The sequence below is a fragment of the Danio rerio genome, chromosome 11 (assembly GCF_052040795.2).
Source record: "Danio rerio strain M-AB ecotype USA chromosome 11, GRCz13ab, whole genome shotgun sequence".
Lineage (NCBI taxonomy): Eukaryota > Metazoa > Chordata > Actinopteri > Cypriniformes > Danionidae > Danio > Danio rerio.
Genome location: NC_141031.1, coordinates 39,857,053 through 39,877,527, shown reverse-complemented (window position 1 = coordinate 39,877,527; position 20,475 = coordinate 39,857,053). Strand labels below are relative to the sequence as shown.

At 37.4% G+C, this 20,475-nt stretch overlaps 1 protein-coding gene across 50 annotated transcripts in view; it reads left to right on the top strand.

Moving 5' to 3' along the window:
• Window positions 1–246: 246 nt before the first annotated feature.
• Window positions 247–20,475, top strand: part of cacna1da (calcium voltage-gated channel subunit alpha1 Da) — a 184,200-nt gene continuing 163,971 nt past the window's right edge. For 40 of the 50 annotated variants that reach the window (XM_087272083.1, XM_087272081.1, XM_087272076.1 and 37 more), the window contains exons 1-2: window positions 6,903–7,140; window positions 13,884–14,265. Coding sequence is in view for 36 of the 50 variants with exons in the window: in XM_087272044.1 (XP_087128170.1) it covers window positions 14,033–14,265 (233 nt within the window). In the remaining 14 variants the exon portion in view is untranslated. 50 annotated transcript variants of the gene reach the window in all.

Here is a 20,475-nt window from a genome sequence, read left to right as displayed (position 1 = left end):
ACAAAAACAAACATGAACGCCTGCAAAATTTGGAAGCATTCTTTTATATAACATCTAAAACTGAAACCTGCTGACCTGCCGTAAAAATCAACTATGTGACACACGATTTTATTTTTAGCACTTCTGCATGCGCTCTTCAATGTACAGGCTCATGTCATGTGACAGTCACAGAGGAAATTGTGAATGGTGATTGGCTGAAATACCCAATAAGTCATTTAATTATTGAAGCTGTTACAGGGAGAAACCATTATATCGGTTAGCCAGGTAAGCGGACACCAGCCGTAAAACTATCCCGCTCTCACAGTGAGCTCAGGGCCTGTCTGACCCTGCCACTGCTCACATCTCAAAAACACATGGACTTTATGGGTTCGTCATGGGTTTTCTGACACCATTTCAACAGGTTCAGAAAAGCAACAATCCCAAAGGTGAGCTAATATTGTCAGTTACATTTTGTTAGTATTTTCTGCTCAAAACTTATGATATGTTGAATTCACGACAGGTTTTGATAGTAATTTCTGCTCAAAATGTATGAAATGTTGAATGTATGACAGATTTTAATAGTATTTTCTGCTCAAAATTTATGAAATGTTGAATGTACAACAAAGTTTGGTGATATTTTCCACTCAAAATATTTAAAATGTTGAGTTAACAACAGGTTTCGATAGAATTTTCTACTCAAAATGTATGAAATTTTGAATGTACGAAAGATTTTGATAGTATTATTTGCTCAAAACTTATGAAATGTTAAATTCATGACAGGTTTTGATAGTATTTTCTGCTCAAAACTTACAAAATGTTGAATGTACGACAGGTTTAAATAGTATTTTCTGCTCAAAATTTATGAAAGGTTGAATGTACAACAAATTTTGGTGGTATTTTCCACTCAAAATATTTAAAATGTTGAGTTAACAACAGGTTTCGATAGTATTTTCTACTCAAAATGTATGAAATTTTGAATGTACGAAAGGTTTTGATAGTATTATTTGCTCAAAACTTATGAAATGTTAAATTCATGACAGGTTTTGATAATATTTTCTGCTCAAAACTTACAAAATGTTGAATGTACAACAGGTTTAAATAGTGTTTTCTGCTCAAAATGTATGAATGTTGAATGTACGAAAGGTTTTGAAAGTTTTATTTGCTCTAAACTTATGAAATGTTAAATTCATGACAGGTTTTGATAGTATTTTCTGCTCAAAACTTACAAAATGTTGAATGTACGACAGGTTTAAATAGTATTTTCTGCTCAAAATTTATGAAATGTTGAATGTACAACAAATTTTGGTGGTATTTTCCACTCAAAATATTTAAAATGTTGAGTTAACAACAGGTTTCGATAGTATTTTCTACTCAAAATGTATGAAATTTTGAATGTACGAAAGGTTTTGATAGTATTATTTGCTCAAAACTTATGAAATGTTAAATTCATGACAGGTTTTGATAATATTTTCTGCTCAAAACTTACAAAATGTTGAATGTACGACAGGTTTAAATAGTGTTTTCTGCTCAAAATGTATGAATGTTGAATGTACGAAAGGTTTTGAAAGTTTTATTTGCTCTAAACTTATGAAATGTTAAATTCATGACAGGTTTTGATAGTATTTTCTGCTCAAAACTTACAAAATGTTGAATGTACGACAGGTTTAAATAGTATTTTCTGCTCAAAATTTATGAAATGTTGAATGTACAACAAATTTTGGTGGTATTTTCCACTCAAAATATTTAAAATGTTGAGTTAACAACAGGTTTCGATAGAATTTTCTACTCAAAATGTATGAAATTTTGAATGTACGAAAGGTTTTGATAGTATTATTTGCTCAAAACTTATGAAATGTTAAATTCATGACAGGTTTTGATAGTATTCTCTGCTCAAAACCTATAAAATGTTGAATGGATGACATGTTTTGATAGTATTTTCTTCTCAAAACTTATGAAATGTTGAATGTATCTGCTCAAAACATATGAAATGTTGAATGTACGACAGGTTTTGATAGTATTTTGTACTCAAAATTTATGAAATGTTAAATTCATGACAGGTTTTGATAATATTTTCCGCTCAAAACTTACAAAATGTTGAATGTACGACAGGTTTTAATAGTATTCTCTGCTCAAAACTTATGAAAGGTTGAATTTTGGTGTCCGTCTAAAAATGACAAACTAATTTTATCTACAAAACAATAAGCTTATAAAATTAAGTAAAGTGTCTAATTTAATGCATCAAATACTAAATTTGAAAATTCATTAAATTAAATAATCTTTTACTTAGCATAAATGATAAAAAATTATAATTCTGTTCTTTAAAGTAGGCTACTTATTAAGTGTAAGTGATCAAACGAATATGTATTATATCGTACGTACTGTACATCCCACACAACTACTTCATGTTGTCCCAACTTAATTGCTTTTACAAATTTAAGTAGACAGAACATAAAATAGTTAAGTTGTCCCGAAAAAATCTTAAGAATTTTGTTGTTTTAGCTAATTTTAAATAAGTAATTTAAACAAGCCGCAAACAATTCGTTGAGTATTTTTGTGTAACTGATTTTACAAATTTAAGAAACAGTTTAAAACAGTTAGCTTGTCCCGAAAAAATCGTAAGAATTCTGTTGTTTCAGCGCATTTTAAATAAGCAATTTGAACAAGAAGAAACAAATGGGAAAAACAAGAGTGGTAACAAAAGATTAAAAATTGCAATAACTAAATAGTTTGATTCTGCACTGTGATGCTTAAATACACTAAAAATGATGTCGGCAAAATTGTTGCAAGCAATTTATTTGGGTTGAATTTAAACAAATTAAATTTAGTAGTGCTGTCGCCTCACAGCAAGAAGGTCGCTGGGTCGCTGGTTCGATACTCGGCTCAGTTGGCGTGTCTGTGTGGAGTTTGCATGTTCTCCCTGCGTGTCCTCCGGGTGCTCCGGTTTCCCCCACAGTCAAAAGACATGCAGTACAGGTGAATTGGGTAGGCTAAATTGTCCATAGTAAATGAGTGTGTGTGTGAATGAGTGTGTGTGGATGTTTCCCAGAGATGGGTTGCGGTTGGAAGGGCATCCGCTGTGTAAAAACGTGCTGAATAAGTTAGCGGTTCATTCCGCTGTGGCGACCCCGGATTAATAAAGGGACTAAGCTGAAAAGAATATGAATGAATGAATGAATGAATGTTGAAATTAATTAGTTTTTTTTTTAAATTCAGCCCAAATAAATAGTTTACAAGCACTTAACGTAACAAATAAAGCAAGGAATCATCTTTAAATACTTTTTTTTAGTAGAGTCTTTATGATAGGTCTTGAAATATTATTTTTTATTGAGTAAGTCTGACAAGATTTTTTGGGTATAACACTGAATGACATACTGTATGGCGTGCATGTCTGTAAATCATGGTACAAATGTATATTGGTCTTATTTTGCTCTTTAAACTGTATCGCACTTATTGTTTTGATACTCGAAAACCCTTTGTTCTTTGACTTATATCTCAGATCTCAACTTTTTACTCACTATCAGGAATATCATTGCAGTTTATGCTATTTGGATAGAGTGCAAAGAATATTCCAGACGTGACTGGTAATGTGAGAGATGAGTATGAGTTTCTGAGTTGAGCAGGAGGTGAACAGCTTGTCTTTTGTAAAGGTGGCAAGCAGATATTTTGAGGTGTTGCATGAAACATTACAGTTTTATCCTTTAACTTGAGGTTGAGCTTCAATAAATTAAACAAATGCATTAATTTATTGCAATGCAATGCAATTCAATGCAACATGCCCGAATGAATAAGTATTGACTGCAGTGGAGGAGGATTTGCGTTATATTACTGCTATACACTCACAGGCCACTTTATTAGGTACACCTGTCCAGCTGCTCGTTATTGCAGATTTCTAATCAGCCAATGACATGGAAGCAACTCAATGCATTTAGGCGTGTAGACATGGTCAAGACGATCTGCTGCAGTTCAAACCGAGCATCAGAATGGGGAAGAAAGGTGATTTAAGTGACTTTAAATGTGGCACAGTTGTTGGTGCATGACGGGCTTAGAAACTGCTGATCTACAGGAATTTTCAGGCACAACTAGGGTTGTGTATCTTACAGAAAACAGTCTGAAAAAGAGAAACTATCCAGAGAGCGGCAATTCTGTGGGCGCAAATGCCTTGTTGATGCCAGAGGTCAGAGGAGAATGGACAGACTGGTTCCAGCTGATAGAAAGGCAACAGTAACTCAAATAAGCACTTGTTACAACCAAGGTCTGCAGAAGAGCACGTCCAACCTTGAGGCAGATTGGTTACAGCAGCAGAAGACCATGGTGGGTGCCACTCCTGTCAGCTAAGAACAGCAAACTGAAGCTACAATTCACACAGGCTCAACAAAATTAGACAATAGAAGATTGGAAAAACGTTGATGAGTTTTGATTTTTGCTTCTACATTCAAATGGTATAGGGTCAGAATTTGGCGTCAACAACATGAAAGCATAGATCCATCCTGCTTTGTATGGAAAGTTTAGGCTGGTTGTGGTGGTGGTGTAATGGTGTGGGGATATTTTCTTGGCAAACTTTGTGCCCTTTAGTAGCAATTAAGCATTGTGTCAAGGCCACAGCCTACTGAGTACCGTTGCTGACCATGCCCATCCCTTTATGACTACAGCAGGGGTCACCAACCTTCTGGAGAGCTACTTCTTGAGTACCGATTAGTGTGAAGGGCTACCAGTTATTAAATAACACATTTTTCTTAATTTACTTTTAATTATATGTAATTATTAATAATTAATAATATTTATCTATGTGAAGACATTGATCATGTTAATGATTTCTTACAGTAGTTGTCAACAATGATTTAACAAGTTAGATAAATATCAATATGCAACACTTTATTTGTCTGAAATTGTTTTTAAATTTTTTTTTAAAATATATAACTTAAAGTAATTTTCAAATTTACACAAATGCAAGTGTGATTTAAAAAGAATACCTATAAAAATATTCGATGCAGCTTACTCATATGTGGTGCTGTGGTGAGCTATTTTTAGAACATGTTGGTGACCCCTGGACTACAGTGTAGCCATCTTCTGATGGCTACTTCCAGCAGGATAACACACAATGTCATAAAGCGCTAATTATCTTAGACAGATTTCTTCAACATGAGTTCACTTTACTCAAATGGCCTCAACAATCACCAGATCCAATAGAGCACCTATGGGATGTGGTGGAATGGGAAATTCGCATCATGGATGTGCAGCCAACAAATCTGCAGCTATCATGTCAACATGGACCAAAATCTCTGAGGAATTTTTCCAGTGCCTTGTTAAATCCATACCATGAGGGATTAAGGCAGTTCTGAAGGCAAAAAGGGTCCAACCCGGTACTAATAAGGTATACCTAATAAAGTGGCCGGTCAGTGTATTTTTGCTATTTCACTTCTTCTGAAATTCTGCATATTTTTGCTGTGCAGTATAAAGCAGGTTTCTTCTGGAAATTCAGATGAAAGATTTCCTCTTTGAAAATGATTACTCGAGGGAAGTCCTAACTTTCTGAGCTCTAATCGCATGCTCTTGAAGGAGGCCTTCATTTTCTTGTGCTGAGTAGGTCATTTCCGCACATAGACTACTGTATGCAGCCATAGTTAATATCTGAAATTGATTATAAAAAGGATAAGTTTTGTTCTATTTTCTTTCATTTAGCTAAGGGCTAGGCTAGTTCACACACTATCCACTATCCCGCACAAGTTTAGGGAGAGTAACGTTAAATGATGACAGAATTTTCATTTTTTGGTGATCTATATATCCCTTATAAATTCATGTCATTTTTTTACTCATTTAAATCCTTTGAATAAATGTAAAACATATTACATATTATCTTGAATATAACAATGTTCAAGGTATCAGTCTGTTTATTGTGGCCAATATTTAGCCTATTGTTTACAACATAAGAGAAAGTTTATTTATTTATTTATTCATCGCATTATAACATAATTACACTAAGGCAAAATTTAAATAATAACTTTCAACTGCATTTATAGAACAGAGCACAAATAGTAAAATCAATAAAATAGTATTGTAAAAAGATACACTTAAACCGTAGAATAGACACACACACACAAAAAAAAAAGAAAGAAAGAAAGAGAGAGAAAAAAAACTTTACACCGGGTCTTCTATTAATTTACTTTTTTTTCAATAAGCTAAACAGTGTTCTTCCACATTTTAATTGTAGCAACTTTAAATATTTACAATATAACCAAAATTTCTTTTGGAAAACTAAAAATAATGGTTTTGTTTTAAGGCACTTGCATTTATGAATATAAAATTTCCCCAAAATTAGAATATTGTTCAATACAAATTGAATATTAAAATCTTTCCCTAATAAACTAAAGAAAATATATATTTTTTGAAAATTGGGAGGACAACATGAGAGAAATGTTTAATCAGACCAAAATGTTCTGCTATATAAACATTCAAAAATTAAATGTGCAGTCGTTTCAATGTACATCTTACAGAATGTACAATTGTTGTGATCAAAATGAAATCTATATAGCTAAGAAACTCTGAAGATGGTTAAATATCAGTGAAAATTTTAAAATGTACTTCTTTATTTTTGGCAGGTATTGGGAAAGAAATAAACACTTGTTCTTAATTCGATAATAAAGCTCTTGGAAAAAAAGAAAAGACACATTATTTCTATTAGTTTGTATTGGAAATTTATCTTGGGTTAATATTGATCTTATTATTTTATTAGGTGTTTCACTCAGAATAAAGTCTTGTCCATTTAACAGAGAAAGTAGCCTAACACCCGCATTGAGTGCAACTGAGTAATGACTCAAGTGATCCCATGAAGTGATCCATTTGAGCGAATCGATTCCTCAAATGATTCCGAGTCCTCGTCACCAAAGTGAGCTCGGTTTGTGCGTGCACAGCCAGAGGGGGAGTTCAGCTCATTTCACCGTTCACCGACGCCGCGTGACGCTAAAACACGGGCAGCGCGCGCGCCCAACGCGAGGAAAAGCTCTCGCGCTCTCTCACGCGCAAAACAACGAATGAATACTGATGAATCTGAATTCACCGTGTCAGATCGGACCCAAGCGTTTTAATCGATGTCGGAGTTTTATCTCTGGATATAAGCCGAATCATCATCATCATCCTCAGCTGAAAGGAAAGACCTCATCAAAGGTACGATATTCACGCAGCGGCCTGACGTTTTGCGGGTTAAAATGGATCTTTCCTAAACAAACATTCATTTCGCATCCGTGTCAGAGCCGAAAAGATGCTGATGATGCTGATGCAGAGGATTTTGCGCTCGTTTTGGACCCTAGTGTTGTCACTTCTTGTCATAATCAGGCGTTTTTTGAAGAAATGAACAGTCGGTGAATGTGTAGACGCATCACAGCTGCTGTATCTGAACAGCTTCTAAGGAAACACACAGATTGAATATGAAAATTAATAGAGCATTTCATATTCGGAGAGCAGCAGTCCTATTTTCCAATAGTCACGATACGCATGTCATCAAATATTGTGCATCTACAATACTGTGAGACGTTAGAAGGATGATATGTGTCACAATCCTAGATAGTTTTAGCTTTAACAAGGAAACAAACCAAACAATCGTTTTATTGTAGGTATTTGCCTCTTTTGTAAATTATAAAGTCAATAAGGAGCTATATTACATTATTAGTGTTCATCATTGTCATGCATGGCGTCTGAATGAAAAATATACCTAATACATTAGCCAGTGCTGACAAAGATAACAGTGCACTTAATAACCTATTTGATTAGTGTTAAGATTTATTATATATATACAATGACAAGCAGAGCATTGGCTTGAATTTGGACACATTTGGATGCTGTGTCTTAGGTTTTCACGATTCGATGGAAGTCAAATGCTTTCAGGGAAATGTATACAGGCGATATGACCTTTCCATGCATGTCTTCATTTCCTCTGCGGGGCCTAGTGGTTCAAGGACTCTGATGCATATGTGTGACATTTGTGGATCTCGTAATCCTGGATGTGTGCTTTTTTGCTTGTATGTGATGATTTCGTTTTGCTGTTGTTTGTGGATAATGTCTGTTTTTATGTGGGTAGTGTGATCCTCTGCCATTATGCATCTGTTTGCGGGCTGGTATTCATTGGGTCACGCTACACGCATTGATTTTTCCACAGACTGTAACTTTTTTTTTGTGTGTGTGTGACATTATCCTAATAATACCTCATCATTTTAGCAGCATGTTATGCTTTTCCTTCTTGCTTCTTTGTTTATTTATTTATTTTTGCTTACAGCACACTATGTATGCTGCTCATTGTATTGTGGCACTAAAATGTTCAATAATGGATGTTTGTATTTTTGATGGATTTGAAGAACATGAAACGCGTGATAGTGCTGATAATATTTGTAAGTGCAAATGTGTTATGTATTATTAAACTGTGGCAGTAAAAATGTAATAATATGTAAAGCTTTGCAATAAAGTTCCATTTTTAAACAATAGTTAAAATAAAACAATCAGAAATCAAATGTTTTAAAGTAACGATCAAATCGTTGTAATGCGTTTATTCTTAGTTATTGTTAATTTTAACATTTACTAATTTATTTATTTGACTGTTAATACGATTTAATTAGATGTTATGTGTAAACACAAGCTAGTTACATAATTTTATACTAATTAACAGGAATCACTTATGAAATATACTTCTAAAGCATTTATTTTGTTAATTTAATTCGTAATTTATTTGACTTTTATTTGACATTTAAACTAATAATGAATTATTAAAATAAAAACATTGCATCTCTTAATATTGTTTAATGTACCAGCTAACATAAACCATAGATATATACACTAGATATCGCATATGGGACCCTGAGTCAATAACACCGCCACATTGGTACAGTGCTCCCGGGACAAATGTCATTCAACCGCACTAGTCAAGACAGTGTTATTACGTGAAGATGCGGGACTTTAGCGCTGTCTACGGGTGTAGTAACGAGCAAACAAAGAAAACAAAGCACAAAGGCAGAACATTTCATAGGTAATATTACGTTTTTTTTTTCTGTTTTTGTATGTTCTGAACTTTTGTGCTAATCAGGTAACGTTATTGATGATAACAGTCACTTACTGCATTAACCATAAGGCAAAGCAGCTCCAACTCGCACTAAACACTCGGCTTATGCTAGTTTTGTTGAATAAAATCAGCAAACAATGCAAAAGAAATATGACAACGAGATGCTGCGCTGCCAAAAACTTGTATTATTGTCGGCTAACGTTAGTGAAAGTGTCGTTCGGGGGATTCATTCACAAATGAATCGCTCCCTCCGTCAGTATGAGAGGTGAAAGCAGGAGAGGAGGTGTGTTTCAGGACATGATTAGATCAAATTTATCAGGGAGGGTGAATAGTACATATCTGTACACACAAACACAAGCTTTTTGTTAGGAATGCCCGTGCGGTCACTGATCCATCGATGTAGAAAAGTGATGTCAAATTATAATTTTTTTTAATTAGAAAAAAAAATTACATACTAACATCCAGGAAAATTCCTGATCATAGATATATGTGTATATCTCTGGCTTTGGATGGCCACAGTCCTCCACTGTCCCTTGGTCCCGCATTCATTTCAAAGGAGCGCTACCCTGTAGCAAGATGGCGGCGCTATTGACGCATTCCGTCCAATAGACAACAATAGGCCAGGCGACATCTAATGTATATATCTATGAACATAAACGAACAAGATTTTTTTTGTATTAAAGGTCACCTATAACCAATCTTTTTTTGAACATAAATGTATGTTAGCTGTGTGTAAACAACAATTTTATAACAGTAAAGGTCCACCCACTCCTTTTATAAATGAGCCATGAATCAAAAAGAAAGTTTCAAAGCATTAGCAATTTTCTCAGCAAATTGACATCACTTTAAAACAAACTCTGCCCATTTCACCTTATTCTTCGCTGACGAGCGGGTGCAGCCATTTGAATCTTTTTGGCATGAGACTTCCGGACTCATTCACTTCCATTCATTTTTAGACATTAAAAACTGCTCGTTTCACTGTTTGATGTTGCAAACTGATATTTCATTGTTGTATTATTCTACTCGGTCTGTATAGTCATGCTAACATTTGTTTGTAGAGCAAGTAGTCTGACAGTTTTTTGCCGTTTATTGTTCCTAGTCATTTCTCCCATAGGCGACTGAATCGGAAGTTCGAAGACAATCGCGAAAACAGGCGCACTTCCGCATTTTAGAATAAGGTCAATAGAGTGGCAATGAAATTTGCCCTATTAGCTTAGCTCCTCCCTTAATTGAGCTGTACACAGTCCGCCATGATTATGTCCATCATAGAATGTGTAAAACCTACATATTAAGAACAGTAATTTTATTAAACTATGATATTCAGGTATTTTTATCAGCCTGATCTCACGAGAAAACGTAAGTATTTTACATTTTGCCAGTTCAGTGGCTAATTCGTACAAATTCGTACGAGTTCAGTCGTACGAAATGGTACGATTTTAAAAGGAGGTGTGGCACCTAACCCCAACCGTCATTGGGGGATGAGCAAATCGTACTAAATTGTACGAATTAGATCGTACGAATTCATACGAATTAGCCACTAAATGAAAAAGTTACGAATTGCCGTGAGATTGTGTTAATTTTTATGTATTCAATTTGTTGCTTGAGTCAAATAAACTGCATTTACAGCAGAAGATACAATATTTGACCTTTTTCATTTTAATTCACAGACTGCATCAACTATAGAAGATATTGCGGAGTCACTTTATTTTGATTGTCCCTTTAACGCATTTTGTTGAATTTAGTAACATTGTATCTACATGCCAACTAATTCTCAATAGGTCAGTATGTTGGGTGGGGTTAGTGTAAGTTGACATGTACTTTCAAAGTTTCTCATATTTAGTTAAATGTCTGTTGAAGTAGCAGTATCAGCAGGTATTAAACATACATTCTACTAATACTCAAATGAGAAGTAATTGGCATGTAGTTGCAATGCAACTTTTAGTGAACAAAAGCAATAGGGGCCATTGAAATAAAGTGTTACCGATATTGCATTTGACATTCCTTTCAATTTATTTCACAGACTGCTTCAACAGTAGAAGATACTGTATTTTAGATTGCTTTCAGTTACATCGCTTGTTTTCATCTCCTTTTACACTTGAACAACTCAACGAATGCTTAGGTCTATTTGACCGACTATATTATCGATGCTGTAAAAGGTACTTCATGAACTTGAAAAAAGCCAATCTTTTGCCAGACGTTTTCAGTGGCTGAACAACACTTCTTTGCATATAAGCCCATTCATAAACAAGAACAAAATCAACATAAGCTTTGTGTGGCTGCATAACAAACTGCATAACGTCATTTCCCTACAGCATGCAATTGTAATTCCGATATTGATTTTTGATTCTGCATTTTTGGCAGAAGCCCTTTCTAAAACAATGTCTTTTTCATGGATACAAGGCCACGTTGGTCTTTCAGAAACAAGTTCAGGTTGATGCAGAGTTTACCTGATGTCTCTGTCAGTTGTAGATCCGAGCTTCACATGAAAGCGCGAGCGACATATCTTTTTTCTTAAAGAGGCTGCGCAGAAATTCACATTTAAATTTGTTGACACAGTTTGAGATACCTGTCGTAATTGAGTTTTTGTCTGTCAATCTTTAATTGGATTAGCATTTTTTAGTTTTATGCCTTACCCAGAATATAAAAATATATATAAATACGTTTAGATTATTTACTTTAATCAGTACTATGGGAATGTGAAGAGAATTTCAACCAGCACAACAAAAGTGTTTCTAAAGACAGTGACCCACTACACCTTTAATTTGCATTAATAGAGCCAAATATTCACTGTATTTCTTATTGTATGTTAATGCTATTAACTCAAGAGATCTTACGAGTTACTGAATGTAGAACAAGATTTATGTGCTTTTAATTTAATACTGAATTCAGCTAGGTCTAATGCTCCTTTATAAAAGATTAATATAGCAGGTAAGTTGTGTTTCACATTTAAACCTTTTTTAAATGAAAGGGAGTTATATTAGTATTAGGGGTGTCACGATTTCGATTTTTAATCGCAATCGATCGAAATTTATGCTCAACTTCGATTATCGAATCAAAAAATAGAATCGTTGATGCTGCCACGCCCCCATGTCACGTTAGCTTGGCTTGCCAAGCGGGAAAAAAACATGCTTGTTGAATTGCTTGTTAAACTGCAGACGCAGGAGACCCGTCGACAGAACTTTAACCCTCTCCTCTTTCAATGAAGTCGCCAGTGTGGAAGTATTTTGGATTTCCAGTTAGTTATGTTGACAACGTTCGTGTTGTCGACAAAAAAAAACACAGTTTACAAGCTCTGCTATGTACGTATTACGGTTGGGATGATAGACGATAGCCGCATCGCGATCCTCCGCCCCGCTCCCGTTGCAAATCCGCTCGCGAAAAATACACACTCAGGCCCTGTTTACACTAATATGTCTTTGTTTTTAAATGGCATTTTAGAACGACAACGATCCACATCCACACTGGTGTGTAACATTTCTGAGCAGCCCTCCTTCCTCTCTACCGCTGAAAACGCACATCATGTGACCACACCCACTCATTTACACACAGACGCACACACATTGTCATGCGCTCGAGACAGCGGGTCAAGGCAGTCAGCGAGTCAGTAGACTGCTTCCATTTTTTACTTTCACACAAGTACTTAGTCATTTTAGCGAACACCTCAGATACTGTTGGCTGGTTTCTGTTGGTTGTGCGTCTTTTTTACCGACGCCATTATAACGACACAGATCACTGCCTATTCACAAGTCCCGCAGAAAAAAGTGATTGACAGGTTGTAATTATTTGTGTAACTTACCTTTATTCATTTTCTGTATGATTTGTTTATGGGTAAAACAAAAACCAAGCAAGTCAGGTAGTTTAAACGGTAGGCTACTAATAATTAATTCGTTATTAATTAATTAATTAATTATTCATAATCAAAAATCGAATCGAATCGTGACTTTAGAATCGAAAATGTAATTGAATCGAGGATTTGGAGGATCGTGACACCCTTAATTAGTATTATTAAGTGTAATTTTCAGTTTTATGAATTAGTTTTATTTTATGTAAGTTTTAAGTCATTTTATAGTTCTTGCCATTTTAATTGAAATAGTTAATTTAATTTTGTAATTTAACTAAGTGAAAATTAGACATATTTCCTCTGAAACTAGCTAAAATAGAAAATGCCAAAATTTTATTCATTCATTCATTCATTCATTCATTTTCTTTTTGGCTTAGTCCCTTTATTAATCCGGGGTCCCCAGAGCGGAATGATACGACAACTTATCAAGCACATGTTTTACGCAGCGGATGCCCTTCCAGCTGCAACCCATCTCTGAGAAACATCCATACACACTCATTCACACACCTATACTATGGTCAATTTAGCCTACCCAATTCACCTGTACTGCATGTCTTTGGACTGTGGGGGAAACCGGAGCACCCGGAGGAAACCCACGCGAACGAAGGGAGAACATGCAAACTCCACACAGAAACGCCAATTGACCCAGTAGAGGCTTGAACCAGCGACCTTCTTGCTGTGATGTGACAGCACTACCTACTGCGCCACTGCATCGCCAGGCCAAAGTTTTAGTTGATGATAAATAATGATGACCCTGATTTAGATGAAGTATTCCCTGTGGTTTGGTGCCCACATCTGTCAGATGATGTACTGTTCCTGAATCTTGTTTGAGACACTGGCCTTTGGACCCAAAGACATACAGTATGCATCTTTTAGTCTTACACCCACATTGTTGCATAATATAATGTAGCTCTGAAGGAAGTCACTGCACAGCCTCCCACCATATTCTCTGCGCTTTCTTGCTATTTTTCCTCTTTCAGACCACATGCATGGTTTAACTCTCCTTTCTGTCTTTCACAGAGGCAAATTATGCCAGCAGTACCAGAGTCCCTGTCTCTGGTGACGTGCCAGCCTGTTGGTGAGATCCTCCGCTCCAGCGCCCACCCCTGTGCCCTCTCCCCTGGCAGGCCCATGCAGGTGGACGCCCCGCTCAGGCCCACGCCCGCACCATGAGCGCCAACGGCCCTGCTCCGCCTGCTGCGACTCCTGCCGCGCCCCCAGCAGCTGCCGTGCCTGTACCTTCGGTGGTACCGGTCGGATCGCTGGCCCAGAAGAAGCGGGCGCAGTATGCCAAGAGCAAAAAACAGGGCAGTTCGGCCAATACGCGGCCACAGAGAGCTCTCTTCTGCCTCAACCTCAACAACCCCATCCGCCGGGCCTGTATCAGCCTTGTGGAATGGAAGTATCCTTTACTGTTTGTAAAACTGTCAAGAACAACTATAATATTGAAGTGATGGTGATTTTTGTGTCATTATTTATTCACTCTTTACTTGTTTTAAATCTATAGGAGTTTCTTTCTTCTGTCGCACACAAAAGAAGGGATGTGGGGAAATGTTGGAAACCTGTAACCATTGAGTTTCATAGTGTTTGTTTTTTCCTACTATGAAAGTCTACTATGATAGTTACATATTTTCAGCTTTCTTCAAAATATCTTTTTTTGTGTTCAACAGAAGAAGAAAACTCATAAAGGTTTGGATCCACTTGAGGGGGGAGTACATTTTCATTTATGGGCGAATTATCACCTTAAGGACTCTAATGCTGCGTTCACACCAGACGCGGCACGCGCGTCAAACGCAAGTGATTTACATGTTAAGTCAATGCAAACGCGCGAATAGATATCCTGTGGCGCGATACACGCGAATGGCGCAGCGCCAATGATGAGAATTGCGCGGTGCGCATGGCGCGAATGGCGTGGCGCGAATTGAACGTTTTGCACGTTTGATGCGCGAATCACTAGCAATCGAAAATCTGAACTTCAGCGGACATTCGTGCCTCGTTAACCAATCAGGAGCTTGCTCTTGTGGGGGCGTGATTGTGCCATATCGCCTGTTGTCGGTGTCCCAGGGGAAATCCCCCAGCAGACACCGACAAGAAGTTCATCAAACTGGGCTGGGCTCAGTCAGAAGCACCGCTGAAAAGCTCCATCAGCCAGGTTCAGTTTCTGGAGGAGTCTATGAGCTTAAAGAGCTGGATGCACCTCTGACAGTGGCGTAGCGGACGGGCCCGCATGATTAGGGGGCCCCACGTCGTCGCGATTTTCAATAATTGAAAATCCAGGAACCGCAAAAATCAAACTCTTGGGAACAACTGTGGACGGAACCAAAGTTCACAGGTCTGTGTTCTCTGAACTCCTCTCAAGCAGTGGACTACTTCATTCTGATTGCTTGCCGCCGAACCGCGTCATAGCCAATGAAGACGCGCCGCTGTTTCTCGCCGCCGGTTCTCGTTAAAAAATGAATGACTTCTGGCTACTTTGACGCTTTCGCCTCTTTCGGTTTGTAAACCTAACCTCAGTTTGTGAAGGATTCCCCGCGTTGTCGCTCCACTCCGCCTCCTTTCTCCGCACCTCAATTTGTGACATAGATATATACACTAGATATTGTATAGGGACCCTGAGCATGCGTCAATAGCGCCACCACATTGGTACAGTGCTCCCAGGACAAATGTCATTCAACCGCACTAGTCAAGTGTTATTACAAAGCACAAAGGCAGAACATTTCATAGGTAAGATTAAGTTTTTTACGTTTTATATGTTCTGAAATTTGTGCTAAACAGGTAGCGTTATTGATGACAATACAGTCACTTAATGCATTCAGCATAAGGCAAAGTAGCTCCAATTCGCACTAAATACTCAGCTTATGCTAGCTTTGTTGAATAAAATCAGCAAACAATGCAAAAGAAATATGACAACGAGATGCTGCGCTGCCAGAAACTTGTATTATTGTCGGCTAGTGAACGAGTCGTTCATAATGGAGATTCATTCACAAACAAATCGCTCCCTCCGTCAGTATGAGAAGTGAAAGCAGGAGAGGAGCTGTGTTGTGTGTTTCAGGACATGATTAGATCAAGTTTAACAGGGAGGGTGGATAGTACATTTCTGTACACACAAACACAAGCTTTTTGTCAAGAATGCCTGTGCGGTCACTGATCCATCAATGTAGAAAAGTGATGTCAAATTATAATTTTCATAATTAAAAAAAAAAAAAACTAACATCCAGAAAAACTCCCAATCATAGATATATGTGTATATGTGTATATGTGTATATCTCTGGCTCTGAAGACCCCCCCCCGCCCCAGACCCCCTTGAAAACTGGGGGCCCCATCGGTGATCCCTGCAGGGGGGCCTCCGCATTTTGTGCTACGCCACTGACCTCTGAAAGGATGTAGTGGACTCAGACACGGCTCTAAACGGATCGACGCTGTTTATCATCCTTCAAAAAGCACATAAACACTGTTATTTTCTTCATAAAAACCATCTTAGCCCTTTAGCTATGAAGCTAAAGTCACGGGGCAGACAGAAGCCCTGCCCATCACGCGAATCCGCGTCTGTTCTGATGTGAATTTGACGCGCGAATGAAGCGGGGTTTGACGCGCGAATGAAGCGGAGTTTGACGCGCGAATGAAGCGAGTAACCTCAAATGTTCACGTTTGTTTTTACGCGCGAATAGCGCGATTTATCCGCGCGTTCCGCGTCTGGTGTGAACACAGCATAAGATCTAGGTGCTAGAGGTGTGAACTTACACTGGTCTCACGGTTCGGTTCAGTACGATTATCATGCCATTGATTCAGTTCAATTCGATATCTCGGTGCATCACGGTGCATTGATGATGTACAGATGTCCATGTACAGTTTTATATATTCTTCACAGCAATACAATTAATACAATTAAATTTTGTACTTGTTTTTGAACCCATATTTTGGCACTTTGGCACCATATTTGGTTTACAGTAAATTTATTTTGTATTTTCACATGTTTGCATTCAAATGTGGGGAAAATACTCTTTAGGTCAGAGATTGTTGTTTGTAAATAGTCGTTTGAGGTTCCTCTTGCATTTTATCCTGTGTAAAACTAGCATATGGTGTAATTTGCTTGTAGCCTGTTCTGGAAATAGGTGAAGGCAGGACGAAGTTATTGAGCGAATTATCAAGAGAACGGGTAAACAAATGAAAATCGTCCACCTTTGCGTCTGTGGTAGACGTCCCAGCTCGCGATCTCTGGTAGAAGCATGTCTGGTGGTCTTTATAAGCAGAGAAGCTGTGTCCCCTGCAGCGAGGAACACCTTAATCTCAAATGCAAGTCAGCGTGTATAGCTGAGCTTTGAAAAGAACATCTGTTCCCGGCCCCATGGGGAAGATAAAGGTGCTATGGCTTCCAAGCTGCAGATTCATCTCTATGAGAGTGGATCTAGAACTGTATAATGTTGTCATACAACATAATATACGGTGGCAAACAAGCATTGCAGATTGCAGATGCAAAAGCTAATGTTAGCCAAGCACTATAAGCTTTGCCTTTTCTCAGGGGGATCATGGGAAAGTCAGAGAGAACTTCCCTTGAATGACGCATAATCCAACATTTTAGTGTCCCAGCTCATGGCCTAAAAAGAGTATTTTGAAGAGGAAAATTAGAACATTGCATTGTGCTGGATATTAAAAAATGCATTAAATGCGTGGAAATAGTACCTCAAAAATGTATTTTTTTTTATCTTGTTCAAACTTCATAAAATGCTTACGTATGCAATTTTTCACTCTTTGTTAAATTGTAACCATTTGATAAAATCATTTACACACACCACCTCATATTGACAGAAAAACACGGAATTGTTGACTTTTTTACAGATTTATTAAAAAAGAAAAACTTAAATATCACAGGGTCTTAAGCAGGGCTTGACATTAACTTTTTTGATCACCAGCAACAGTGACTAGTAGTTTTCCAATATACTAGCCACTCTGCATTTTCACTAGCCACAATTTTGTTGTTGGGAACATATTTTTTATATGCGTAAATATGACTTTGACATGCTAAAATTACTTGATTTAGATTTTGTGTTTTGTCCACAAGCCTTCTCATTCATTTCACATTTTGTGTGTCATGTATGAGCAAATACTGCAATTAGTTCAGAACTCAATATTAGGGATTTACCAAATTTATCTCTGACCACTCTAAACAATAATTATTTCTCAGCCACAATTTTTAAATGTGTCAAAACAAGCTAAATATAGCTGTATACTATACCTTTTTATTTAATAAAGCATTTCTTTTAAAAATAAAGAGAAATTTTTTAACTTTTTAAAAAATTATATAAAAAATATGCACAGTAATCTGTCCTCGCTAAAGGTATCTCAGATCACCAGTTAACCACATAAAGAGAGAGTACATCTCATATTAAAGCAATGTTGTTGTAAAAAACAAATAATTAAACAATATAAACAAAAATAACCATAAGCAAAAGAAAGCAGGTGAAATATACTGTGTGATAATGCAAAGATGATCACACGGGTAAGGTCAATTAATAATCTGTTCAAAACGAAAGCAACCGGTGCTGCTTACAAAAAAGACATATTTGGAGCTCTTGAAAGCAGCAAGTTTGTGGGTGCATTAGCATAACTTTTTTTTTGTCTGACTATTTGAAACAGAACCGATCACTGTTGCGTTCCAGGCATGGTTACTTCAAGCAAGGAAACAGGTGCGCGCACGTGCTTTAAACAGCCACGCGCATGACATCAGCTGTTAGCGAAAGTGATCATCCTCGATTCTAAGATCACATTGGCACGCATATTGGGTCATTCTTATAGTTGAGCCCTGCTTTTAAGAAAACTTCAATTTAAAAATTATTTTTAACCAGCCAAAGTGGCTAGTGGGAGTGTCTGTCTAACCCGCCAAAGCTGAAATCTATCCGCATTTTGAGAATTGGCGGATGTTAATGTTAAGCCTTGCTCCAAAGTATTCAGACCCTTTGCTCAGTATTTAGTAGAAGTACCCTTTTGATCTAATACAGCCATGAGTCTTTTTGGGAATGATGCAACAAGCGTTTCACACATAGATTCGGGGATCCTCTGCCATTCCTCTCTGCAGATCCTCTCCAGTTGTGTCCTTCCATACCCACTGCATATTTCAAGAGTTCACACTTGGCTGATGATTGATTATAAGCAAGTTTGGCATGCTGTCTCAGGAGATAGCCCTGTCCTTGAGCCCTGGGCTCCCTCCTATTTGCAGGGCAAGAGGGGAGCTCTGAGCTCAGGTAGATCTCGACAACTCCCTTTTTTTTTTCGATAAGAGCTGATAACTAAAATGATTGCTATGAAGAGATATGCTGTTGGATGAGAGTTTGACTGTAGTGCTGAATTTAGATTGATCAATTCAATTGTAGTGCATGTTTTTGGAATGTAGGAGGAAACTGGAGAACCCGGGGGAAACCCATGCGAGCACAGGAAGAACATTCAAACTTCGCACAGAAACGACAGCCGGCCTGTCAAAGGACTAGAACCAGTGACGTTCTTGCTGTAAGGCAACAGTGCTAACCACTGGGCCACCGTGCTGCCCTATGAAGGGAAAGGTGGAGGAGTAGGGGTGGAAGGGGGGATTCTTCAAATTGAAGATGACTATAGTAACAAACCCTGGCTCTTTATAGTGGGTTGGGAAACGTCTGATTGGTTGATCATACATAGTTAATGCAGAACCAGCCTTGTTCAATCATTATCATATCATCCTCTCAAAATAAGCTGAAACAACTCAATTCTTAAGGTTATTGTTTTGGTTCAACTTCATTGTTTTATGTTCAATCAACCTAATTTTGTCAACTTAAGCGATTTGCATTAAGATAACATGAAGCAATTGTTTGGAATCCAGCATTTTTTACAGCATAATGTGAAACGCAATCTCAGAAATCTAACATAAAATACTGTGTTATTATTATATTGCAAAAGGCGTCACGGTGATGCAGTGGGTAGCACAATTGCCTCACAGCAAGAAGGTCGCTGATTCAAGTCCTGGCTGGACCATTTGACATTTCTGTGTGGAGTTTGCATGTTCTCCCCGTGTTTGCATGGGTTTCCTCCGGGTGCTCCGGTTTCCCCCACAAGTCCGAATGCACTCTCTAAAAAAACACAGGGTTAATAACTACCCAAATGGGGCTGTTATTAACCCTACTGCTGGGTAAATATGGGACAGAACACATCAGGGGTTAAATTAACCCAAGTAAATGGGTGTTTATTTTTAATCCCATAAATGGGTTGTTTTTTTAACCCAATAATTAGTTATTTTTCCTTAAATTATAGGTTAATTTGATCCAAAAATGCCCGCGAAAGATGACCCAGCAATTGTGCTGTTTTGACTTGGTGTCACTGATGTACAGTGGGGGATGTGCAGCTTTAATTACAGGTTTACAAAAGGTGCTAGTTAGAGATTTAAAAATTCAGAAAGGTCTGACTAAGGGCTGCTATGAGCATACATCTCATTTTAATCATTTGAAAATGCAAGGAATCTACATTTGTTACAATATTTTCATTGCATTTAAACAAATTAGTAAATAATATGTGGTATCCCAGTCAGCCCCCTGCTGTGAGTTGATTTGACCCAAAGAGCTGGATTGAAACTGACATTGAAAATAACCCC